General features: G+C 47.4%; 1 protein-coding gene across 2 annotated transcripts in view; it reads right to left on the reverse strand.

Moving 5' to 3' along the window:
• The window catches only part of SLC2A4RG (SLC2A4 regulator), a 403131-nt gene that overhangs the window by 269610 nt on the left and 106748 nt on the right, over nucleotides 1-26773 (reverse strand). For both annotated transcript variants that reach the window (XM_069650877.1, XM_069650878.1), the window contains exon 3: nucleotides 5951-6060. In XM_069650877.1, coding sequence (XP_069506978.1) covers nucleotides 5951-6060 — 110 coding nt within the window. The remainder of the gene's footprint in view (nucleotides 1-5950; nucleotides 6061-26773) is intronic.

Genomic DNA, 26773 nt, shown 5'->3' on the forward strand with positions numbered 1-26773 from the left:
TTTTTTAAAATGTCTCCTTCTTAACATTGGAAAATGGATGTATAAGGGTAGATTTGAAGGATCTCAGATTTTTAACCATTCTATCGATTCGTTAAGCCCCTCTTTGTCACTTTTAGTGACGAAGATTAACCTTTGTTCTTTTTCAAAAAGCACTTTACTTTTAGTATTGTGGTTGTTGCCCTGAATCATTAGTAGTACTGTCCAGCTAAAGTCGTCAAAATGATGGTTATTTTCAATGAAGTGTTTGACTAGTGGTGCGGTTAGCACCTTATTTTTTAGGCAGCTTTTGTGTTCTAGCATCCTCACTTTTACCTTTCTGTTGGTTTTACCTATATAGTGTTTATTACATGGACATGTGATCATATAGATCACATATTCGGAATTACAATTTGTCATTTGCTTTTGTTGCCATCATTTTGGTAATCCAATGTTTACTTCTTTAGATCTTTTTGTAAGTTTACATATTGCACAATTCCCATATGGAAAGTGTCCTTTCACTGGGGTTAAACCCCATGCTAAAGTTAGGCTATTGGTGGTTGCTATTTTTTCTTTCAACCTACCATTACTTACCCTATTGCCAATCGTTGTCGATTTTTTGTAAGCAAACATAGGTGTAGGCAATCCAGAATTCGAGTCTTTGAAAATTTTCCAATGCTTTTTCACAATTTGGCTGATTTTTAAACTCAGATTAGAAAATGTATTTACACATACTAACTGGTCTTTTTGAGGCTGTTTTATTTTGTCTTCTAGAAGGGCCTCCCGATTATTATTGGCTGCTCTTTCAGCCAATTTTCTAATCAGTTTTTTCAGGTAACCTCTTTGTCTGAGTTTAGATGTTAAGATCTTTGCTTCTTCCTCAAATGCTGTAGTATGACTACTATTTCTCTTCAGGCGCAGAAATTGGCCGTACGGTAAATTGTCTCTTAAATGCTTCACGTGGTGACTTCCATAGTGCAAAAGAGAATTTTTTTCGGTTGTTTTATGAAAAGGTTTTACTTGCAATTTACCTTCTTCGTGAAAGATGGTTAGATCTAGAAAATCAATAGAGAGTTTTTGAATGTTCATTGTGAACTGTAGATGTCTATTACAGTTGTTCAGCCAATTTAGGAAGTCTTCTGCTTTTTCTGCCGTGCCTGTCCAAACCATGAGGACGTCATCAATATACCTTGCCCACGATATTATGTTAGGAGAGTATGGATTCTTTGTGTAAATTAATTCTTTCTCGAAATACTCAACGAATAGGTTGGCTAAACCTGGGGCCATGGTTGCTCCCATGGCCGTTCCTTCAACTTGTTGGAAAAAGGTACCTAAAAATTCGAAGTAATTTTGTGTTAAAGCTACTTCTACGCACTAGAGGATAAATAAACTAGGGACTAGGTCATTATCTATTCTGTTGAGCAGTATTTCTTCGATAGTTTCAAATGTCGCTTGTTGCGGAATACTAGTATATAAGGAGACTATATCTAAGCCTACCAAAAAACAGTTTTGTGGGTTGTAGGGAGAATTTTCGTACTTTATCACCTCTTTGATGTCTTTTAAATAAGACTTCATATTCGTCACGTATCCCTTTAGATAGTGATCCGCAAATTTGGATAGCGGTTCTAGGATCGAGTTTATCCCTGAGACTATCGGTCTACCTGGCGGTTTTGTAAGTGACTTATGTATTTTAGGTAGACAATAGAATTTAGGTATCGTTGGTTCTGGGTTGTTAAGAAAGAGCCACTCTTGTTTTCTGATCCAACCTTTTTCGTGGGCTTTAGTCGTTTTCAGATCAATCAGGCTTTTGAGTTCTTTCGTGGGGTCAGTTGTTAACTTCTTGTAATATATTGTATTCTCAAGTTGTCTCTGGCATTCTTCTATATAATCCTTTTTGTTAAGCATAACTATTGCTCCCCCTTTGTCTGCTCTTCTTATTATGATATCATCATTCCTTACTAAGGATTCCATTGCTTGTTTTTCAGCAGTGGTCAGATTTTGATACATTGGTGTTTCTTGTTTTTCAAGTTTGCTGACCTCTGTTAGAACTCTTTTTTCAAACAGAATTGATTCAGGTGACAGAGCATAAGTGCGGGGACAAAACGTTGAGGGATTCTTCAATCCGGAGTGGTTAATCATGCTAGGGTTTGGTTTATCACTTTGGTTGGCAAATTTTTCTCATGAATTTGAAGAAGTCAGTCCGAAATACAAAAGGGTCATGTTTATTAGAAATAACATATCCTAGACCTTCTAATAGTTGTTTTTCTATGATGGTGGGTTCGTAAGAGGATATGTTTACTAAAAGTGATTGCCGCTCCGTAGGTATCTTTGATCTCCGTTCCAATTAGCCCTGTTGAAGAAGGAGTGTGCACATCAACGTATTCCTCCATTCATTTCTTAATAACGAACATCGGCATGAAGATAGTTAACACTCTGATGGCTTTGATAGAGATAATAATATATCCTATATCTCATTATACCCGTTAGCCAAAAGTAAATGAATAATATATAAATGTTCACCTTTCAGAGGCTTAAAATAATGTTTTTTGGAATTGAAACAGTTAAGAATGAACGATGACCAGAGTCTGTGTATGACTCTCTTTTAAACAGATTAATACCAGCGATACCTGTAATTATGAGCTATATTTTAGCTCGTCTAGAAACAAGAGATCAAGACTATCCAGCCTCACCAAACAGAGATTAATTTCTGCGACATCCTTGACCACAAGCACTACATCCGCTCGAACTGTAACAAGAAACCAGAACTATCCAGCCTCAATATATAGAGGTAAGAAGCCTGGATTTCCTTGCATGATATTAAATTATTGTTGCAAATAGTTATATAAACTCGTTTCAATCTAGGCATTCCAATTGAACGCGGTATGCCATTTTACAAACATTTTGAAAATTAACATTAAAATCTAGGAAATTTAAAATCGCCTTTCAGGATACAAAAGTCTTTTTGCACTGATCCTTCTAAATGTTGTGAATTTATTCATAGGAACCTGGAGAAGAATGTATCTCTTCATTTGAAAATTGTCCAACTTCAGTGGCTTTTTCTCTTCCCCTTGAGGGCTCAACTACACTCGGGAACTCAGGTAAATTAGGTTTAACCTGATACTCGCCCGCACATTAATTGTGGTTAAAGAATATGAGCCTAAGTGCTGATTCTTCTTTTTTCTGGTTTTCTGTCAACAGTTACTTTCCCTGTCAGTGCTTGAAGCTCAATTAACAGAAGAGTTCAAAACAGCAATACATCCACTCTTAACACAACTAAAGTTCACTCCTGAAGAAAGTCCCATTACCACCCAGAGGACTGAAACATGTCGAGTTTACAGTCTAGAATAAACAATAGATTTTTAGAAATTAGAGATCATAAATGATTTAAATCAAGACCTAATAAGATTCTTTCTATAGGCCGAGTTATGTACTGATGTGAGAAATCCATTTGTTGTTTTTCTATTTTTTTTATAATATTGTGTATAAGTGTTTTGTCTTTATATGTAATGAGTATATTTTTAGAGTGTTTTGATGTTGATAAAGGATGTGAATTTTTTCTCTATCTCGTAGAGATTTTGTATGCTGAATGTATTGAAATAAAAAGATATTTTTGTGTAAAACACATGTAGTGGATACTTATGGACAGTAACTGTTGACCAAACCATTGCCTTACCTTCCTTTGTACTAAAATTTGCTTTTCGCAAAACAAAGGTAGGGATCCATTCCGTCTAAGGAGTGCACTTTGGGTTCTCCCCTGAAGTTATTGTTACCATCAGCTGGCACCAGGTTGTTGAACTCATCCATGCATGTGGTGTGCGTAGAAGCATTTCCCTGTGAAACATCTTATAATTCAGTGTCTGTAAAATTACATCGGGGCAGGCAGCAGCTGTGCTCTTGGAGGACAAGGAGGTGCAACCCATGCTCCACATGGTACTTGCTGTTGTTCGGATGAGCCAGGTGGCATCTGCTGCAGCGTGGTTAGAATGTCCAATGAGACATCGCTAGTGGTTGTCGTGGTGGTGGGCCAGCTGGAACTGGAGGAGCCAGCCCTCAGATGCCGGCACTAACTCAGGGATAGGCATGATCGACTGAGGACCTGTAGGCACAGTCGCCAAACCTAAATGTCCATTGCTCCCTCAGAGAAAACCCCAACAGGCTCCTATGGGTCTGTATCCTGGAGAATATGCTCGGGTGGGTCGCTGACGAACTTTGAATAGCTGGGGTGACACCTAGAGCCAGTGGAAACTGGCGTGGAGGTCTGGATAGAGCAGTAGGGCAGACGAAACTTGAGTAGCGATAGTCGTTGAGGCGCGTGCCTGCTGGAATTAAATCTTGCCAGACATCGATGGGGTAGATGACTTCTCCTTCTGTGCTGTTGACATGGTCGTGGATGAAGACTTTGTCGACTGGGTCATGGTCACAGATTTGCTGATGGCAGTCAACGTGGGCTTCGAAGATCGTTCATGCGTCAATGAAGAGGTGCCCTGACTAGCTCAAAGAGTCATGGACGAAGACTTGCTGACTTGACTCGATGACATTCTGCCTTGCGCCGTCAACGGAGGCACAGACTATGAAGAAGGCCTGGCCTGTTGACAAAGTCGATGGGAATGCTTTTTTTAGACACCAAAGCAGCCATTGGTGCTGTTGCTGAAGTCAACGTCGAGGTAACTTTGGCAAAAGGCGCCTGGACAGTTTTAACCTTATTTAATCCGAGAGGTATCCTCGTGCAATCTTGACCTCTTTGAAAAGGAAGCATGCTGGACTGGTCTGCTCTGCCTGAGGCAAGTGTGACTACAGACTGAAGCAGAGTCAGAGGCCACCCGTGTCATCGAGCCAAGCCACTAAACTGCAGTGGCGGTCTCTGAGAGTTTTGTTCGAGAACAACTAACAGAATGAGCTGTCCTGATGTTGTGTGCCGGATACAGGCAGGGGAAGTCTTCATAGAGGTCTTCCACATAGAGATTCTTGAGGCCACAGGTGGCACAGGCCTTAAAAAGACCCCGTTTGGCGTCCACCATGGACATGTGAAGGCCTCACACTTAAAATGAGAATCCGCTCTGACAGGCGAAGGCCAGGGGAGCCGGAGCAACCCAACACTGGAATGAAGAACCTTGTACAAATATAGACAAAAATGTTGAAATATTGAGAGAGATTCTGAGGACTCCCAACACAATGTGCAGTAGAAAATCTGAAGGTGGCCTCCAGGGTCGGAGCTAAGGGACTCTGTTCCATTGGCTGAGGGCATATGAGGGACAGCACATTTTTTTTTAAATACATTTTAAAATAAACTTCTCTATGTTACAGAGAATTCCCAGCTTGGTGACGGGAAACATTCATACAGCATGCAAATCTTTTAAAGAACCCATGCTGGAGAAGGTGGGGAAATATGGCATTACTTTCTCACTACTTTGCCGGAAAGCCCACTAAAAGGAAATGAGTCAACACCAGGAGGGACTGGAAGCCTTTGGAGTGACGAAGGACAAATAGCTAGGCTAGTATTCTATGCAGCCTCCCACACTCTACTGACTAACTATCCACCAAAGATCGATCCTGGTACAAGAGGACAGAACAAGCTTATAATAATGTTATAATTTTATTTATAATAATTTATAATAATTGTTCATTTATAACATGCTTAATACCAGAAGTAGTTTCTAAGCACAGGATCGGGATTCGAACCTGCGTTGCGCTGCATTGTCTTGCTTCCAAGACAAACGCGTTGCCCCTGGGCTATCTTTCCTCCCCTTAAGCTTAAGGCAGAAGGAAGGTATGTAACACTACTACAGGTGTCTGCACTCTTTGGGTCACCACATGTTTTGGACTACAACTCCCAGCAGCCCAAACCAGAAGAATTCATGGTGGGAAGCATGGGAGTCATAGTCCGAAAAATTAGGAGAGCCAGGGGTTGCAGAACACTGCATTACTGAGTGAGGCAGTGGTCATGTGCTCACCTGCAGAAATACCCAATTCTTACCTGTAGTGCAGGTGCCCATAACTTGACCCAGGAGCAAGGGACTTGTGGACAGGCTTGTAAGGACAGCAGCAGCAATGACCTCATCAATGTCAGCTTTCTCTGATGGCTTCCTATGGGATAGAGAATGGAAACTTATTTTAAGATTAAAGTACATCGGCCTTGGATGGGTAAACAAAACGTAAATAAGAAATAAAAGGAAATGAAAAGCCACATATTGGAATTCACTTTCTAGTACAGGATTTAAAAAGATTTTAAAAAGCACCAAATGAAGCATGCTGAAAACGTAAGCTTGTTAGAAACACATGCACTTACTATCCTCAATAAGTAGGACTGCTCTCTACAGTCCCGTGGCTACATAGCCTGGCTTACTCCACCATGGAACTGTAGCATTGATAGTATCCTATGGAAACTGGTAGTAATCACAGTAACTTCCCCTTAAAAGCCATTAAAAATGATTATCTCAAGTGACGAAAGTTATCATTTACCAAGATTTGCAGTTATCATTTACCGGGGTGCAAAATTTGCAATAGTCATTGGCTAGTGATAGACTCTTGGCGACTAAGAAATGGTGTGCTGGAGGGGGGCGTGGCTAGCTGCCATGTAGAGAGGACTTGTCTCTGGTGAGCTCCGCTTGATGTGCCAAAATAAGCTGTTTTATAAGACTCAGAGGTGTCCCTGGAGCCCGTGAGCTGCACCACCTGCTGCGGACACCATTTAGCAGCCCGGCGAGCCGTCTCCCAAGCCTGGGTGAGCCGGCAAACACTTTACTTTTGCGAGCAAAAAGTGCCGGAAGGAAGGCCAAAATGGCGGCTCCCGCGCACTGATCCCCTGGAGGGGCTGGAGCGCACACGCGCCACTAAGATATCGCCCGCCATCCAGAAAGCGGACCTCAGGCTGCAGATTCGGCACTAGCACCAGAGTGCGTGGGTGGACCAGCCTGACCCATAGACCATAGCGGCCTGCCTAGGACAGGTGCATGCCCAAGGGCTGCGGGCGACCTCGATGAGCTGCTTGGATTCCTCCTGAGACCAGAGGCAAGCCAGCGCCGCAGAGGTGAGGGGGCATCAGGGGGGGCCGGCCCAGACACTAATACGCCAACACCGACGAAAGAGCACTAACCTGAGTAGCCGGGAAAGGAACGGCTTATTTTTCTCCCCCGTGGCCCTTAGAGAGGCAGAGGGCGCGGGGAACACAGACACCGGCCTGCCGCACCGACATCCAACTGGGCCGTCGGTCCCCCCTCATGAAGATCCCCCACATCCTCCCTTGTCACTGGCTGAGGAGGCGCCCTGGGGATACCTACCGGCATTGGTGATACGCCATCCAGCGCACGGTGGGCCCACTAGAGTGGCAGGACCCTAAACTTCCCCATACTGGCCCGTGCCCACGCACTGTAACCTCTCACACGCTTCCTCCGGCGGACTAGGGGAGTCGGGCCTGCACACCTCCCCGGCCTGGCTGCGCTGGACGCCACAGACGCATGGGACGCCATCCATTAACAGCAGCCAATGCACCTTGGCCCACACAACACTCCTCACAGCGGATGCAATCAGCATACAGAATAGCGGGCAGTAGAGACACGCTCTCCGGATCCCACAAACAGCCCTTTACACACTAACCCACCCTGCTGCCTGAGGCTGGTGCAGCCAACTAACGGGACAGTGCCAGGGTCCCCTGTGTACCCAATACCAGCACCCTGCGGCACCCGGCTGGGCCCACACTACCACCTCATTCCTACGCAGTGTTACCGCGGCCGGCTCCGCAGCTGCAGCCGCGAAACACTGCACCGCATCCCTCGCTAGTGGCCTCCCGCCCACGTCATCTGCGCCCGGAGAAAGGGGATGTCGCCGCCTGACAAGATGTCCACAGACCTGGGCCTCCTACGCCAGGACGTCCGGTCTCTGACCGGCAGAACTGAAGCACTAGAAACCCAAGTCTGAGAAAACACAGAAGCCAAAACCCATCTCCTTCGAGACGTGGATGCGCTTCAACAAAGGGTGAAGAACCTGGAGGACAGAGCTGAGGAGGCAGAAGGGAGGGCCCGCCGGAGCAATATACGACTCCTCGGGCTGCCGGAGGGCATTGAGGGCCCTGACCCTACTAACTACATTGAGAACCTCCTGCTGCAGGAAGTCGGCGCAGAGAAGCTCTCTCAAGGCTTCACTATCGAAAGGGCCCATAGCTCCCTAGCAAAGAAACCACCGCCTGGTGCTCCACCCAGACCAGTGATAGCGAAAGTACTCAATTACAGGGATCGGGAGGTGATACTGGCGTTTTCTCGATCAGGAGTTCAAATCCAAAGAAATTCTGAAAAAATTGTCATCTACCCCGATTACACCTTCCAGGTCCAAATGAACAGAGCGCAGTTCATACACACAAAGGCCAGACTGAAAGCAGCTGGACTGCGCTATATGCTCTTGTACCCTTCCAGACTTAAAGTGCTACACAACAATAGGGCCCACCTGTTCGACACATCTGCACAAGCCAGAGACTGGATGGACGGTCAACAAATTCCTGATGTCGAGGAGAAGAAGCGGAGACCGCGCTAAAGCCTTCCTAGCCACGCATGGCAGGACCCTTCCACTCGCAACTGCCTGCCTGCAGGCAAACTGAGCCTCCACACAGCTGAATGGATCCTCTGCACGGAGACACCGGAGCCAAAGGTCACTCCACCCTCTGGAAGTTTCCTTCTGGGTATATATACCCACCCGCAGGGCACCCGGAGACCAATGTGTGGTCAAACGGAGCAGAAACGGGACTGTCATAATGAGGGGAACCTCGCTGGACCTGTTCTATGTTTGGGGAGTTTACAGTTGAAGGGGGTAGGGGGGGGTGGGAAACGGGGCGTTAGCACAAAAGTTGGGAACCTACATTGGGAAATGTTGAGACCACCGGAAAATCCCATATGAAACTCATCACCAGCAGGACCTCGAGCACCACTTGGAGCTTACGACAAACCGCACGATACCCATGGCTGACACAATAAAAGTCGTAACGTGGAATGTCAGAGGCCTGAAAAGCTTCGTTAAACAGCGCCGAATCCATGCCTACTTAAAAAGATGCAAGGTCGGAATCGCGTTGCTCCAAGAGACACACCTAACTGCAAAGAAACTGGATACCCTGGCCAAAACATGGCGAGGGACCTTAATTGGGTCCTCCTACTCCTCCTATGCCAGAGGGGTCTTGATATGGATCACCCAGACTGTCCCCTTCAGGCTAACTAGCACAAAAATGGACAATGAGGGTAGGATGGCATTGGTATGCGGTTCCATCGAGGGTAGGGAGTTATGCCTAATTAGCACCTACGCACCTAACCATGATGCAACTGCTTTCTTCCACTCCCTATACACGCGACTCAGCCCTTATATAGACAGAATCACGATGTGGGGAGGCGAACACAATTGCACTCTTAACCCATTAAAGGACAGATCGGACAACATGCACGATCGCCCTTCCCCCCGTCAAAATACTATCCAAACTAACTCAACAACTGCTACTCAGAGATCTGTGGAGGGACCTGCACCCGGAACAACGTGAATACTCCTTCTCCCCACCACACGCTGTCCACACTAGTCTAGACTACCTTTTTGCTAGTCAGGCACATCAGGCCATGTTCGTTGATGCACACTATTTGCCTAGGGTACTGTCCGACCACTCCCCCCTGCTAGTTGCCTGGGAGGTGCCCCCGCCTAAACCCCTGGTACCCATGTGGAGGCTGAGAGCAGAGGCCTTGCTCGATACAGCATTCCGGGAACGTATAAGGATAGCACCGAGGAGTATTGGCAAAATAACCTGCATAGCGTAAAATACATGAGCACAACATGGGAGGCATACAAGGTGGTCATGAGGGGAGAGATGAACGCAGCAGATGTGGGTGCCCAGAGATCCATCACAACCTCTTTGGAGCGTGCAGAGAAAGATCTGAGTGTGCTTGAGGGCAGAGCTGACCCAACCCCTGAACATCAACTTGAAATTACCAAACTCAGACAAACCTGTCTAACTCATTGGGAATCCCTTGGGAAACTGAGCTACACTAAGCACACAGAAAGAACCCATGCCCTCTGAGACAAACCCGGAAAGCTTTTAGCTTGGCTCTATAAGAGGGAAGCTCCCAGGTCACCCATTTGCCACATTCTTAAACCACATGGTACCACCGCACACACTCAAAAAGAAATCAACTCAGTCTTCTCTCACTATTACCGCAACCTCTACTCTGAGCCTCCGCCCTCTCCTGACACCGAGATCGAGGATGTCTTAGACGTCATCGAGCTACCAAAATTAGATCCGCAGATGGCCGAAGCCCTAGACGATCCGTCACTCCTGATGAAGTTCATGTGGTAATTAGACCACTGTCGGCTGGTAAAACCCCGGGCTCGGACGGCCTCCCGGGGGAGTTTTACAAGACCTACGAGGAAACACTTGCCCCACTATTAGACCAGGTCTTTAACAAAGCCTTTGAACGTGGCACCCTTCCGGACTCCATGAGCGAGGCCGTGATCATCCCCCTACTGAAACCGGGTAAAGATCGAGCGGACTGTGGCTTATACAGGCCCCTCTCTATGTTAACTGTAGATTGCAAGATCCTAACTGCCCTACTTGTAAACAGATTGCTCAGAGTAATCCCCCCTGCTGAATCATCAAGACCAAACAGGATACATACCTGGGCGCTCCATCACCGAGAACCTGCGCAGGCTGCACCAAGTCATATGTAGCACGGACCGAAGGCCACAGAAACTTGCAGTTGCGTCATTATATGCCACCAAAGGCTTGATCCAAGAACAAGAGACCTTAACATTCATGGAACTCAGCGAAGCGACAGGTCTTCCAGCAGGGCAGTTCCTGCTCCACAGCGCAGTGGTGCAAGCCGTGAAAAACAGATGGCCGGAGGCAGTCGACCAGGCCTTGGAGAACGAGTGCATAGAAACAATGCTAGACACCGCCGAGGGAGGCCACGAGACTTCACAAATCTATGAGGCCCTGTTGCTGGGCACGACTGGGGACGAACTCAAATGCAAGAAGAAGTGGGAAACCGAACTGGGCCTCGTATTCGAAGACAAAGACTGGGAGGAAATATCTTATTATCACAAAAAAATCTCCAGAAACGCCCGCTTGCAGCTCATCCAACTATATATCACCAACAGGGCTTACCTCACACCTGAAGTCATATCGAGGTTCACGGGTGCAGGAATCCAAGTATGCCCCAAATGCATCAAGCCCAAGGCGGGAATGACCCATATGTTCTGGGGCTGTCCAGTAATAAGAGTTTTCTGGACACAAGTGAAGGATAGAGTGGCTAACGCAGACATTGAAGTGGAGGTGCATGAACCTACAGCCTGTATCCTGGGCAGATATAGGCGCAATAGGGAAAATAAGCCTTTAAACAAACTCAGAGACCTAATATATATAACGGCAAAAAAGCGCATAGCCATGGGATGGAAAAGCCCCAGGAGCTTGAATGAGGCCCAATGGTGGGGTGATCTTACGAAGTGGATTACTGCTGAAACTGCAGCATAGGAAACCGCAATTCAAGTACAGAGGCTGGACTCCAGTGAGGAGCTGCACCGTTGGGTAGCGCTAACGGTGCCCCTGCTCCATCCCAGGGCAGCAGATAGCACCTCAAGCAGCATGGGCAGCCCAATCCAGGAAACAGATTCGAGGAGAACTGGGAATTAACCGTGGTCTTGGGAGAGGGTGGGGAGGGAGGAAGAGGACTTTTATTTCTAATAAAGTATACCGTTTGATAAATGATAATGGCTTTGTTTATGTTGTTAAAACCAATAAAGAAATAAAAAAAAAAAATGGTGTGCTGTGTGCATGTATAGAATTGAGGTGGCGAGTGACTTTTTATGGCTGGCTAGTAGCTTGCAACTTGAAATTGTCCCCCGTGCTTAGATCATACAATTAAACATTCAGTTAAAGCTGCTGGATTCTCTCATTGTTTTATTGTCAAAGACTGACATTTCCAAAGATTTGGTTAGAACGTGCTTTGCTGTACGAATAGTTGCAATGTGTGTGGGCAACGCTCAGGCTAGTAAAACATTTAATCCATGTTAAGAGAAAGAAATAGAAATAAATTGATTGCATCAGAAAGAACATGTTCAGCAAGAATATCTTCCCCAGATTAACTATCAATATTTTACACCTGACCTAGAGCAGTGGTAATAAAAACCACATTCATCAGTTATGGTTCCTAGAGCAACCATAACTCACCCAGCACCATGCACTGCTCTCGACATCTGTCGTACTCATGGACATGAAAAATCTGGTCTTAAAAATAATGTTTACAGTTTGAGGCTTTGTTTTTTGTTGACCCTGAAATCAAATTAGAGACAACAGTAAGCAGTCTGGGGGCACTACTGTTTATCCTTAACTGTTTTTGTTCTGTATGTCCGGTTGGTACACGCACATCACTTGGGTTGGCACATGTTGACCCAGGAGCAGAGCATGTAAGTGAGTGAGTGAATTATGGTTGCATTAGGGGCCATATAATGGTATTTGTTGTTGTGTAGCAACAATTCAGTCTCTCGGTCCGCACCGAGCGGAGCAGCCCTCTCCCGCCAGAAGCACACATCCACTCCCTGCGTTTTCAATTTTCCGGCCACCGGTGAGTGCTCCTTGTGCTTGTGGCCTCCTTCATTCTGCATTACTCTATTACTCTTCATTGTCCTAGAATTTTCGTAGTTATGGGAATGAAGTCCCTTCTGGAAAATTAGCACGAAAAACCTGGATAAGTATTCTTAATGGTTTCCAAGTGCAAGTCAGCCCTGTATGATGTGTATGTGGAATCTGAGAAGGTGTTTTCATAAGTTGCAAAAGGCGGATCAGAGTTTGAAGGTTAGCCTATGGGTCTTGGGAAAAGGTTTTCAATAACGTTCATAGGTGGATGAGGAGATGTATGACAATATGCCATAAGAGTATTAGGAATGGGAGGTTCATCCTACGAAAGGGAAAGGGGAATACCCAGTTCTCAACCGATGATGCCATGACACCTCCCCAGAGGCCATCTCCCCCCATGTGATCCTCCCTCATATAGCCGCCACCCAGTGTCAGGAAGCACCTGCCGTTCCCTGGCCACATGGGAGGAGGTTACCGCCAGGAAAGGAGTGATGACACCATCGGATATCACAATAAGCAGTAGCATGACGCCAAGCTGGAGGTGAAAGCCGTAGAAGTAAGTTTTGGCGATTATGTTTGGGTGAGATCCCAGTCACAGGATGAGAGGGTTACCTAAGTATTTGCCTCCTATGAGAGTTGTTGGAGCTGGACATAGTCGAGTTATACCGAAGAATGGTAACAGATGGCATCTAAGCAAGGTAGTTTGTGCGAACTATTGTGTGCAAAGAGTGGTAAGGAGAATTAGGTGGAAAACTGCTTTATCCTGGCGAAGGAAACCCCATTAAATGGTTCTGAAAGTGAAATTGCAATGGAGTCTGGGCAGTAATCGTGAGGAAATTCCAATGCCACGGATATGCACAGTAGAGGGATTAACTGCGGAAAAGGGTGTTAGGAGGGCGCTCCACCTGAGTGCGTGGATCCCCACAATATTTGCAGGAGTATGTGTTAAACTAAAACGTATCCTGGTGTCCTATTTATTGTCAAATATGGGAAGGTTACATGTGGGTTGTGCTGAACACGGGTTATAGAAAGACATTGACATGTTGCACATTCACATTTTCTTTAGCATGGTTCTGTTGCTCATTGTATTAATACTATTCTTAGGCCATAGACATTGATAGCAAATATTTTACATGAATGGGATCGCTAGTGCCTCCTGCTGGTTATGTGTCTTGGGTTGAACACAGCACTGTTACATGGTTAGGAGGACGGTTTTGTTGTGATTCTATGCCTCGTGCAACTGACCCTCAAGATCACCTCAGGAACTGGTGTGCGGTGAAGTGTTGGGGAAAACCGTTGGGAAGCAAGGCAAGCGGATGGTTCTTAGGCCATTCTTCTGTAGCCATTACTACATAAACAAGATACTCACCTTGTAACCGTCTCGGCTCTACTCATAATAGCCCCCCCATCTCCTTTGTCAAGTTGGCTACATGATTTAACCAAATTGGTCGCAAGCTGGAATATAGGTACTCTCCAGTACTATGGTAGTGGTAGAAGTGGTAGAAGTAAAAGTAGAACTTGAGGAACACCATGTTCTACCCTACACTAACTAAATACCACCAAAACAATTACAATATTTCATTTCATTTGGATCCTGGTTGACAGTCATATTGAAAAGAACTCTATCCAAGTGCAGAACTCAGATGTCAGATTTGCTCTCTCACAAGTACCAGTCTCTTGTGCAAAAGATGGGTCATCCAGCAGAAAATAGTCCCACAAAGGAAACTGCAGTATAGGAAACACAGGACAGCACGGATGAACAAGAGTTGCACAGTATGTGTCCAACCACAATCCTTCTGGACAATGGCAGCTTCTTACAAGGAAGATGACAAAGGTCGTTATTCAGGAAGACTGTACTAAAAGGAACCCAGAAAAGGCTCCAGCATAGCATTGCAGCCCAATAAGGACGGCCAACAGCGAAAAACTAGACCAGATCCTAAAATTGCAGAAGCAGCTTTGTGGCAACATTTTTCATAAGGCAAGTAAACTAGCAGAAATCTCTGCATATATCCAGCATAGATGAGGCAGTGTTGGGGTAGCATCTAAATATAGCCCAACACTAATGGAACAGCCTATGTCAGTCCCCCAATCACACACAAGGGTACTCAAAGGTTATAGCGAACATTGAATCGGGTTGGCGCTAAAGATCATCAAACACCCAGGTTTACATACACACAGTATGATTATTGGCCTGTCCAGGGCTAGGGACTTGTCAAAACAAACCATGAGGGTCGCAGGGTGGGCTCAGAGGGAGCCCACCATGTTTGCACAAAGGCCATTCTGGCCTGCTTAATGATTTCCCCAGACAAAAGAATGACCCAAAAACAAAATGGCAGAGAGAAGGACTTAAAAGAAATTCATTAGAATCCCAATGGCCACCAAAAAGATACATTGGGCTATGAATGCTTTATATCACGCTACGCTTCTAGAGAAGCCAAAACTAAATCAGAGCTGCCACCAGCCTACTCTCTAAAATCAATGTAGGATGATAAAATCACTGTAGTGCCAAAATAGGGTGCAAAATAGAAGTCATATGGGCTACCATGGGACCATATACTAGAAAAAGATTGAGGTGGCAGGGGGTCTGAAGTAGCAGTCCCTTAGACCACAAAAATAAGTCTGATCCTAAAAACCAAAAAGGGTAAAGCCGCAAAGGTTTAGGGGGTCCCATGAAATGGACAGCAGCACACCCAAGAAGGAAAATCCACCCCACCCCCAAAAACTATTTTGGGTTGATATGCAAGACTTATCTTGGTGTATCCTGGCCACCGAAATTTGTGGCTGCCTTTTCTAGGTCTCAATGACAGAACACAATAAATTAAAATCCTCCAAATGTTTAACACTTTGGATAGGAGATCTATGCTGAAAATGGAACGGGTTCATAAATGACCTAAAGATGGAGTCAAACCAAGTATTTTCCTAGCCGAAGGAGTGGATTCCCTCACCCTGGCTGAAGCAGCCAAGAAAAGACCATCTTGGTGCTGCATTAGCATTTGTCTTTTATTGGGGCAATGCAAGAAATGTGATGACTTCTGTACTCCTAGTCCCATTTCTTCTATACGTGTGGGTCTGTCCTTGAGAACGGGACCATTGCACTTTTTTTTTCACGGCACCAAAAAGATGCAATTCCCTTTTAAGCCAAACTGTTGTGCAGAAGCATGGGCGTGGCCAGCCCCACTGACTCCGACTACAGACCACACCCTTCAGTCCTTGAAACCGCTAGACGGGTCATCTGACTAACCACTTAAATCGGGGGACGACATGGGATGGAGGAAAGTGGACTATGGACTAAGAGTACAGCAGTCACTACAGCAACCTTTTTCTTACTCCTCATTTTATTCCCCTCCTCTGCCTCTTCGGTCTGCTAATCTTTTTCGACTCAATATTCCCTTTGTGAGTAATCTCGTTTTCGTTCCTTCCAACTTCTTGCTCCTTTTCATTGGAATCTCCTTCCTCTATCTCTCTGCTCTATTACCACCTATCCTCTCTTTCGCTCTTCCTTAAAAACGTACTTTTGTCAATCACCTGGTCGATTTCCTATAAGACTGACAACTCTAGGTAAAACTTGAGGGCCTGCCGAACATCCAGTAAACGTAGAGGCTGTTCCTCTTCCAGAGGCGAGGGACAGAACGCAGGTAAAATGATCAGATTTAAATTGCATGCCAAAACAACTTTGGGTAAGAATTTTGGATGTTCTCCAACAACGACCTTATCCTTATGAAATGATGTGTAGGAGTCGGACGCTGACAGAGCCTAAATTGAATTGAATTGAATTGATATTTTATTTCTATCGCCCTCATACACAAGCAATTCAGAGCGCGACAAGGCAAGGGAGGGAAACAGGGGAGAACAAAAACAACGATCTTACTAGGCCCAGTGACATTGAGAATGCGCAAGTGCAAGGGGGAGCTGAAAAGTGCAAGGAAGTGGAAAGTGTGGGGCAAAAGGAGAACAGAATAAGTAATACTAAATAAATAAATAAATGATAAAAGCAACAAAGGTAGTAGTGCAGCCAGCAAGTGGCAAGTGCCGAGTATAAGGCAGCAGACAGGGTATGTCAGATAAGTGCAGGAAGGAAAAGGGGTGGGGCCTGAATGGGTACAGATACAGAACCCAGTGCAAGGGGTGGCCCAGAGGCAGTGCGGGAGGGTGGCAGGGTGAGCAGGAACCTGGGCCCGGAGGACAGAGGGTCGCCAGGAACACGGTGCCAGGAGAGAACAGCTCAGCAGGGGAGGGCAAAGGCAGAAACAAAAGAGGAAGGCCTTGAGGTGCTTCTGGAACCGGAGATGGTTCTCCTCAAGTTTTAGAGTGGCAGGGAGACTGTTCAAGAGGAAGGTCCCAGCCGAAGACAGAGATCTACCCCCAGCTAATTTCTTTGAGAAACGATTTACCCTGAGGGAGTTAGAGATACAGGAGCGAAGAGCTCGAGAGGGGAGGTTATTTGCAGAGGGATAGTAAAGGTATTTTGGACCCAGGACACAGAAAGCCTTGTGGACAATGCAGAGGGTTTTGAATGTATTCCTTGGATCCACTGGGAGCCAATGAAGAGATTTCAGAGCTGGAGAGATACAATCCCAGGGCTTGAGGCCAAGGACAAGTCTTGCAGTCCTGTTCTGGATTAGCTACAGAGGGTGGAGAGTAGAGGCAGGTAGGTTTAGAAAGAGGCTGTTACAATAGTCCAACCTAGAGAGAACCAGAGCTTGGGAGACAGTGAGCTTCTGGGTAAGGAGAGAAAGGGCAGAGTACCTCTGAGGAGGTGCAGTAGAAGTGTGGCTTTAGAGACATCAGAGATGTGGGCAGAGAAGGAAAGTGTGGAATCAAAGATGAACCAGAGGTTCTTAGCCTCGCAGGTGGGGGTAGGAGGAGGCCCAAGCGAGGCCGGCCAGAGAGTGAGGAGAAAGGATGGAGAAGATGTGCCGATGAGGAGGATCTCAGTCTTGCTGGCATTCAGACAAAGATCATTGGCGCAACACCAATCTTGAATGGCAGTAAGGCAATCAGATGAGAGAGGGAGTGGAGGTGGCCGAGGTCAGCCTGAAAATGAGTTGAGCGTCGTCAGCGTTGCACTGGAAATTTGAGCAGAAAATGGCAATGCAGTGGGCAAGAGTTGCCAGGTTTTGGTTGAAAAGCCAGGGCGAGAAGTTAGACCCCTGGGGAACACCACAGGTGGAGAGGGTGATAGATGATAGGAAGGACCCTAGTATGACCTGGGAGGGTCGATCAGAGAGGAAAGAGGTCAGCCAGGCCAGTGCCTGATCGGTGATACCCAGGTTATCATGGAGACGGTTAAGCAGGATGGTATGGTTGACCGTGTCAAAGGCAGAAGAGAGATCGAGTAGGATGAGGACAGAGGGAATGTAGAGTCAAGGTTTGAGAGCAGATCTTCACGGATGTTCAGCAGAGCAGTTTCTGTGCTTCTGGCAGCTCTGAAGCCAGACTGGTGGTCATGGAGCCAGCCAACAGAATCAGAATGAAGGTTAAGCTGGGAGATGGTCAGTTTTTCCAGGAGTTTGCCCAGAAATGGAGTAATGGAAATTGGGCGATAGTTAGCCGGACATGAAGGATCAGCTGTGGGCTTCTTGACAAGAGGATGCACAAAGGAGTGCTTAAGAGGGGAAGGATCCTGAGGCAAAAGAGTGGTTGCAAAAATCAGCAAGGGCTGGAGCGAGGGTGTCAATGTGGTCCTTGGTGGTTTTAGAGGAACACGGATGAACCTGTTTTGACGAGGCTTTCATAGATAGGACTTGTCTAGCAACCTCATCGGGGGAGAAAAGAGGAAAGGATCAAGAGGGGGTCGGTGAGGGAGCATCAGCAAGCACAGATGGAGAGGAGAGAGGGGGGAAAGGGTGGGCAGGATGTCCTGGGTTTTTGAGATAAAGTGAGAGGCAAGTGCATTGCAAAGAGCCTGGGAGGCCACGTGAGGGGTAGAAACTGCAGCAGGGTTAGCCAGCTCCTTGCAGAGTTCGGCCGAGTTGTTGGATGCCGCCAAGACACAGGCTTGAATGTGGACTCTCTTCTTGGTGAGGACAGAGAGTCGGCATTGCCTTTGGAGCAGGCGACAGGCCAGTTTGTCAGTGGATGAACAAGAAGCCCTCCATTTCCTCTCATCCGCCCTACACTTACGTTTAAGTGTAGCTAGGTCGGAGTCATACCAGGAATTGCACATGGCTTTGGACTTCAAGCGGATTCTCATGTCAGGGGCAAGAGCATCAAGGGTATCAGAAATAGAAGAGTAGAGAAGGGACGGGGCTGTGTCAGGGTGTGAGTCAGCCAGGAGGAGGGAGAGAAGGTGGCAGCAAAAGCCTAAACTGACACGCGCTTCATGGGCCAGATGTCCGAGAAGGTGGGTGGCAGTGTAGGGGTAGGCTTGGCTTGGGGGATGGGGGGAAAGAGTGAGAGATGAGAGTAGAGGAGGCAATGGCCACTCCAGGAGAGAGAAGTGGTCGGAGGGATAGAGAGGGGGAGGCCAGAGGAGATCAAGACATCAAGTGTGTGACCTGCACAATGCATCAGTCCAGAGGGGATGATAGAGAGACAGAGGGAATCGCAGAGGTCGCGAAAGAGCATAGGTGAGGGACAGGGAGAATCAAGATTGATGTTAAGGTCACCAAGGAAGAGGAGTTGAGTGGTTGAGGCCTGGGAGGGAGGAGGAGAGGTCAGCCCACTCAGAGAGAAAAGAGGTGATTTGACCAGGGGGCCGATAGACAGTAGCAACAGTAAGAGAGTGGCTAGGAGAAATTGCCAGCCTTGAGACAAGGCATTGAAAAGAGGGGTAGATCTGAGTGGGAATTATAGTGGCAGGAATCCACTCGAGAAAGATCAGGGCTACACCACTTCTGGGCCGGGTGGACCTAGGTGCGGAGAGGATCTTGTAGCCATCAGGGAGGAGAGTGTCAAAGCTTGTGACAGAGCTGGCCGTGAGCCATGTCTCATCAAGACCGAGGACATCAAGGCCCAGTTCTTCGAGGAGGTGGCAGATGTCAGAGGAGTGTTTGACAGCAGAGCGAGAGTTGAGAGTGGCAAGATGCAGAAGGTTGCTAGCCTTAAAGACATTCTGGGGAGGGGTACAAATCAGAGGTACGCCCTTCAGAGGAGTGGAGGTGGCCTGAAGTGGGGCAGAGGAGAAAGGAGGAGTGGACAAGGTAGCTAAGGAATGAGAGGAAGGGACATCCAGAGATGAAAGGAAGTTGATGAGGCGAGGGAAACGCCTATCGAAGAGGAGGAGATTGGCCTGAGGAGCTTGGACCATGACAGTGCCATTAAGATAGATGTTGAGGATGACTCTGGAGGAGTCAAAGGAATCCATGAGGACTTCCCAGCGAGTGCCACCATTTATGGGAGAGGAGGATACAGGACAGAGCACAGAGATCATATGCAGGGTCCATAGATCCGGCAAAGGAACGACAAAGAGGTTGTCTGTGAGGGTCTGTCTGGAAGAGGCGCTGGAATAGGTATCAGCGATAGGGAGACGAGGGTTAGAGGCCAAGATACCCTTTTCAAACTTCTTTCCAGACTTTATGAGAAGGGAAGGATAGTTGACAGAGAAGAAGTTGGAATAGGGGTGGAAAGAGAGAGGAGGCAGAGGGAGGAGTATCGAAGTACAGCGGTACGGAACAGTCACTGGGCTAGCAGGTTACAATCAATGGGCAAAGTTAAATGCAAAATACACCCCAGTTTCACTTTCAAGTAACATGTATGGCCCTATTAAGGAAATTAAGTGGGAGTAAGAGGGTAAAGGTGAGTACAGAAACAACTTAATTTAGTGCATAACAGGGTGAAGCTGAGAGTACAGGCAGAGATGTGGGTACAGGGAAGTCAGGAGGAGGTAATTAACCCATGCAGAGTGAGGTAGCAGAGTCATGGTAGTCCAGTAGTCCAGGGATAGCAACCCCAAGGAGGGTTGGGCTGTAGTAGAGGACTCATGTAGTGCCCGGTCAGTGGACAGGGACGCCGACAGGGGGCTCAGAAGTGGGCCTTTGTAGATGGAGCCGGCTCCCGCCTCCCGGTTACTCCGATTGGGCAATGAAGGCCCAGGCAACCTTCATTGGGGGTGGGAGTCAGGCCAGGCAGGAGGACATCAGGAACAAAGAGGATAGTGAGGCCATCTTGGAGGGGCCTGAAAAGCAGTGTGCCCCAATGTACTGCAGCAGGCAAAAGGGACAAACCCACAAGCTGGGTGCTGCAAGTATGAAGAAAGCAGCTATGTGGAGACTGCCAGCATCCAAATAAAAAACGAAATTTAAATGTGCGGGTTTTTTCAAAAATCGAGCTTCATGGTCAAAATGCACACCACAATTTCAGGGCTTACCCTGCAGCAACATCTGGGCTCCGGAGGGTTAAGAAATAGGTAGAAAGGGCCAGCCAGGCCACTGCAGATGATGATCAGCCCTGTGAGGCTCTGAGAGAGTGGAAGAAGAGGCCTCCGCGTTGGCCCTGTAGATTGAGCCGGCTCCCGGCTGCTTCGGATAGTTTTCGGCAGAGGGCGCCCTGAGTCGATGGCGTCGGGTCGATGTCCCTCGAAGGCCTCCGTCGAGGGTGACGTTATTGGATGTTATAAGTAGCATGCACAGTGCCCGTTGCCTCCGTTTTGGGTTTTTCCCCACTCCTCGTGTAGCAGAAGTGGCCACAAAACGGGCCTGACCGTGCTCAGCCGTGTTGGAACGAAAGCTGTAATAGCAGGGGAAATTCTACAGAGGGGTAGATTGGGAGGGCGATGAGGAATACGTTGGAGGAACATCCAGTCGAAAGAATGAAACTTGTTCTTCGAATGGATTGTGTCCTCCAATGGATTCTTCATCTTTGACAGACTCCCAAAGCAGTATCCATGTCTGGAGGAGGGTGAAGAATTGTGTAAAGTAGAAATTAAAGGGCCGAGTAAATCACTGCCATACCAAACGCCACATCCTGAGCATGGGAAGTATCCAGGGAATAATGCTTAGTAAACGTGTGTATCGAAGACCACGTTACAGCATCACAGATGTTCTTGATAGGGACACCCCTTTGTAGGACTGTCGACGTAGCCATGCCTCTGGTGGAATGTGCGCATAAGCCCTCAGGGGGGCCTTTTCCCCACCAATCTATAGCATTATGAAATTGTGGGGGTGATCCACCTAGACAAGGTCTGTTTAGTAACAGCCTGGCCTAGCTTGTGCCCTGTATACCCGACAAAGAGCTGGTCGTTCACTCTCAACTTAGACATTCTTGAAATATAAAAGCTTAATGCTCTCCTAGGGTACAACCTATGAAGCTGTTCCTCATCCTTAATAGGATGTGGAGGAGGATAGAAGGCAGGTAGCACAAACGTCAAAGTCCAAAACTACCTTAGGTAGGACGTAAGGTCTGACTCTCAACACAACCCTGTCCTTGTGTAAAGGGTGACTTACAAGAAAGTGCCTGCAATTCGCCCACTCTACGTGCACATGTAATAGTCACCAATAGAATAGTCTTAAAGGTCAACAACCTTAACAGACATGAGTGCAATGGTTCAAATGAAGCACCCATCAGAAACTTTAAGACCAAGTTAAGGTCCCAAACTGGAACCTGAAACAGTGATGGCAGGAACACATTTGGGACCCCCTTTAGAAACTGAGTAACCAGTGGAATCTTAAAATAAGAGCATTTTGGATGAGCGTAAAGATTGAGAGCGCTGCTAGATACCTTTAATGGTTCCCACCTGAAGACCCTTGTGAGAAAAAAGAAAGCAAAAAAAGGATAGAACATCCGGAGTTGAACATTGAAAAGGATTAACATTCTTTTCCCAGCACCAGTCGCAGAACTTATTCCAACGGCAACGGTACAGGGACTTAGTTGCCGGACGCCTGGCCGAAAGCAACACCTCCATCACGTCACCCGGGAGGTCCCAATTCTTTCATCTCAACCTTTCAGAAACCATGCGTGAAGGTTGAGAGTCCTGACCTGTGGATGGAGAACCTGACCCTCTTCTCGCAAGAGAAGATCCTCTCTTCGGGGTAGACGTATCAGAGGACAGATGGACATGTCTAGAGGTCCGGGTACCACCATCTCCTGGCCCAATCCGGACCAATGAAGATCATGTGGGTCCAAAACGGTCTCAACCTCCTGAGAACTTGAGGGGTGACGGGGACAGGAGGAAACGCGTACAGCAGCAGGAATTCCCAGTCCACCACGAACGCGTCTCCTAGAGGTCCTCTCAGAGGAAATTGCCTTGAGCAGTACCGCTCGCACTTCCGGTTGCCACGGTCGCAAACAGATCCACTTGAGGGGTTCCCCAAAGGGAGATCTCCTGAAGGACTTTCTAAGTTAGTTCCCACACGTGGGAGACTGCGCTCTGCCTGCTCAGAGCATCCGCCGCCACAGTCTCCTCTTCGGCTTGTTGAACCGCTGCCATGGAGATTCTCTCTGAAATTGCCCAGTACCAGAGCTGCATTGCCTATCTGCAGAGAGACAGTGACCCTATGCCTCCTCTCTTGTTGGGTCTTGTTGAGGTTTTACGCGGCCACTGCGTTTTCTGTCATTATCAGGACATTCTTTCCCCATACAGACGGCAGGAAAGCCTGCAGTGCTAGCCTGATTGCTTGCAGCTCTAAAAGATTGATGTGTAGTCTGTACTCAGATAGAGACCAGTGACTGCTGATGGACAAATCGTTGGCGTGAGCTCCCCACCCTGTCAGGGAAGCACCCGTCACTACAGTCATCTCCGTTGCCAAAAAGGTTCTCCCTTCATAAGATTTTCCTCGCAGGCCCACCACAGGAGATCCTGTGAAACCCTGACCGGAATCTGAAGGCAATCCGACATCTTGCCTGAGAACTGGGACCACTGAGTCCTGAGAGCCCATTGAAGGGATCTCATTCACAGATGGGCCTCTGGCACCAGAAAAATGCAGGATGCCATGAGGCCGAGCAACCTTAAGAAGTCGAAAGCCGGAAGACTCTGGGCACTCTGAAACGGTCACCATCTGGAGAATGTCGTGAGCCCTCCCCCTGGGTGGCAAGCATTTCCCCGAGGATGTGTCCAAAATGGTCCCGATGTAATCGAGCCGTTGGGAAGGTGTCATATGCGACTTCTTGAAATTGAGGGAGAAGCCAGTCTGTGAAGAAAGTGGCAGGTAACGCTGAGATGAACCAGGGCTTGTTCGTGAGAACTCGCCCTGATCAGTCAAGCATCCAGATAGGGATAGACGTGAAACCCCCCTCTCCCGAGATGTGCGGTCACAACCACCATCAGTTTGGTGAATACCCTTGGGGCGGAGGTCAACCTGAATGGCAGGACTCAAAACCAACAGTGAACAGCAAACTTCAGGTTTTTTCTGTGCTGGAGATGGATCAGCACATGAAAATAAGCATCCTGAAGGTCCAATGACACTAACCAATCCTGAAGTTCGAGGGCCTGAAGGATCTGAGAAAAAGTGACCATCTTGAATTTGTCCTTCCTGAGGAACTTGTTCAAATTTCTCAAGCCCAAGATGGGTCTCAGTCCCCCGTCCTTTTTGGGGATAAAAAATAAGGGGAGTACCATCCCTTGTTCCTCTCCTTTACAGGCACTGGTTCTATAGCACCATTCTCTAGCAGGGTTAATATTTCCGCACAAGGAGCGGATCTGGAATCCTCAAAGAGTGTACTCCCGGTGGATTGGTGTGCGGCTGCTCTGACAGAGTTGCCATTTTAAAGCCACTCTGCGACATTTGTCCGCATTTATTTTAAAATATAGTGCTATTTTTAAGCTCCGGTTGTTTTAACATTGTCTGTGCATTATTGATGTGATTTTTGGGCTAACTACAGTTTTACTCCTAACGTGGGGATTCCGTTTATCTAGGACGCCATACTTAATGCTGTCCTCTTTATATTCCTGCAACAGGCGGTCTTCGCCTCCTCACTCGCTACTCCGGCATTTATGTGCAGCATTACTTGCCCGTGCAGCGGGCACGCTGTCTGTGTGCCGAAGGCATGCTTAACGCAAGCCTGTCTGTGTCCGTCCGTGTGTCAGACGTGGGTGGAGGACTACTATGTTATTCCAGAGGTAGTCTTCTGTCTGTGGCTCCTCCATGCACGCAGTTCCTTCCAGGATGGGTGGGCGCCCTTTCTAATGGCACATCACCCTGTGGACAGCAGCAGTGCCATGTGGAAGCCAACATTTCGCCGTTGCCGCTTCTATTACTCAATCGCTTCCGGCACATACTGCAGAAATTCATTATCCGATATCCCATCGCAAACCTGCTATGTTGATTCTTACTGAAACCTGGATTTTGGATAGCTTGGCTCTGGCATTAGTCCAAGCTATTCCTGATGGTTACAGGATTGTTCATGAGGATAGGTCTGCACCGGAGCACGGAGCATGGGGTTTTGGGGGGGTGGTGCTATTTTCAAAGCCTAACTTCATATTACCCAGTTGTCCTGTCCCTAGGCAATTTTATTAAGATATGTGATTTCACCTGTGCCCACACTTCATGATTTGGTTATTTACTGCCCCCAAGTTCTTTTGTGGGATTACTTGAACCCTTTGTGGACCTCATTGCAGTTCTTCAAATCAGGTATTCTAACCGGATTGTGTTGGGCGATATGAACCTCAAATTTAAATCTCCAAGGGCACTTGCCCTGGATGAATTTTGACGGCTTGCTGGACTTGGATCTTCAACAGTATGTTGTAGGGCCCACCCATGTGAAGGGCAACACCATTGATGTTGTTCTGGCCCATAAAAATGCCCTTACTTTTCCAATCGGCTGAGCCCATGTTATGGACTGATCAATTTTTGGTGACATGCTCATTACTACCCCAAGGACAGCCTAAGACTTCGCCAGGAAGAATCTGGCGACGATGCTCGTGATCCGCCAATCTACAGGACCTTGTCTCCTCTGTGAGAGCATTGTGCGTAGCGGCTACGGTGTCTTCACTCTCTCTTCTGTCTGCCGCTTTTCAGGTTGCCGCTGTTGAAGTGGCTCCTCTCCGATGCTTTCACCCTCGTAGGCTTCCTTCTGAACCTTGGTTTTCAGAACAGATCAAGGCCTCTCGACTGAAACTCCGACAGATGAAACGGAGATGGCGCATTAATTATGACCCTGTTGATAAGATGCATTATACGGTTTGCCCATCTGCCTATTCTGCTGCCATTCTGGTTGTTAAAAGATCCTATTTCGCCCTGATAATTGAAAACTCTTTGCATCAACCTAAGACCCTTTTTGCAGCTGTAAAATCTCTATCCTCTGCGACTAAACGCATTCTTAGTGTTAGGCCCACTCAGGAGCTGTGCGACTCCCTGTCCCAATTCTTTATCAAAAAGATTGAGACCATTCATGCCAATCTGACTGGGAGGTCTACTCCTCTGGCTCCGGTCTCCATTTTACACAACTCCTCTCTTGTTGAGGATGTGAGCAATATTTGTCCTAGCTGGTCTTCTTCCCCTCTTTTTTCTGAAGAGGTGATCTGTAATGCCCTTCTACAAATTAAGTCAAGTGCTCCTTCTGATGCAGTGCCACTGCGTATTATGAAGGAGATCTCGTCTGACTTTTAGGTGAAATTACGGCCGCAGTGAATTTCTCTTGCCAATCTGGGTTCATCCCCCCCAACCCCCCACCCCGAGTTTAAGGCCGCCACAGTTATTCCCCTTTTGAAGAAACCGTCACTAGGTCCCTCTATACTATCTAACCTTCGGACGATTTCTCTTCTTCCCCTCTTGATGAAGCTCTTGGAATCACTGTTGTGTCCTATTCGGTCTTCCTTCCTTGAATCATCGAATTTCCTTGACCCAGTCCAGTCAGATTTTCGTCCGGGCAGAGGCAGAGAGCGTCCTGGTCTCGGTCCAGGATGACATGGCCAGGTTGGTAGATACAGACGGTGTCGGGCCCTGATTTTACTAGATATGTCAGCGGCCTTCGAGGCGGTTGACCATCCTACCCTGCTCACCCAGATTGGCCCAGATTGGCCAATCGGGTCAGGTTTTGGCCTGGTTCACGTCCTTCCTGGCCGATCGATCCCAATCTCTTTCTCCCGCTCCTTTCAAATCCAACTCTTGTCACCTTAGTTGTAGTATCCCTCAGGGCTCCGCCTTGTCCCCTATTCTTTTCAACCTTTATATCTTTTTGTTGTTGCACCTCATTCACTCCTTCAGTGTCAGGTGCTACTCTTACGCCGACGATACCCAGATCCTGATTCGTCTGAATCTTGATCGGGCTGAGGTGTTGTCATTCCTCCATAAGTGCCTGACGGCCGTGGAGGAGTGGATGGGCCACAATTGG

This window comes from Ambystoma mexicanum, chromosome 3p (genome assembly GCF_040938575.1).
Source record: "Ambystoma mexicanum isolate Mex_15411 chromosome 3p, UKY_AmexF1_1, whole genome shotgun sequence".
Lineage (NCBI taxonomy): Eukaryota > Metazoa > Chordata > Amphibia > Caudata > Ambystomatidae > Ambystoma > Ambystoma mexicanum.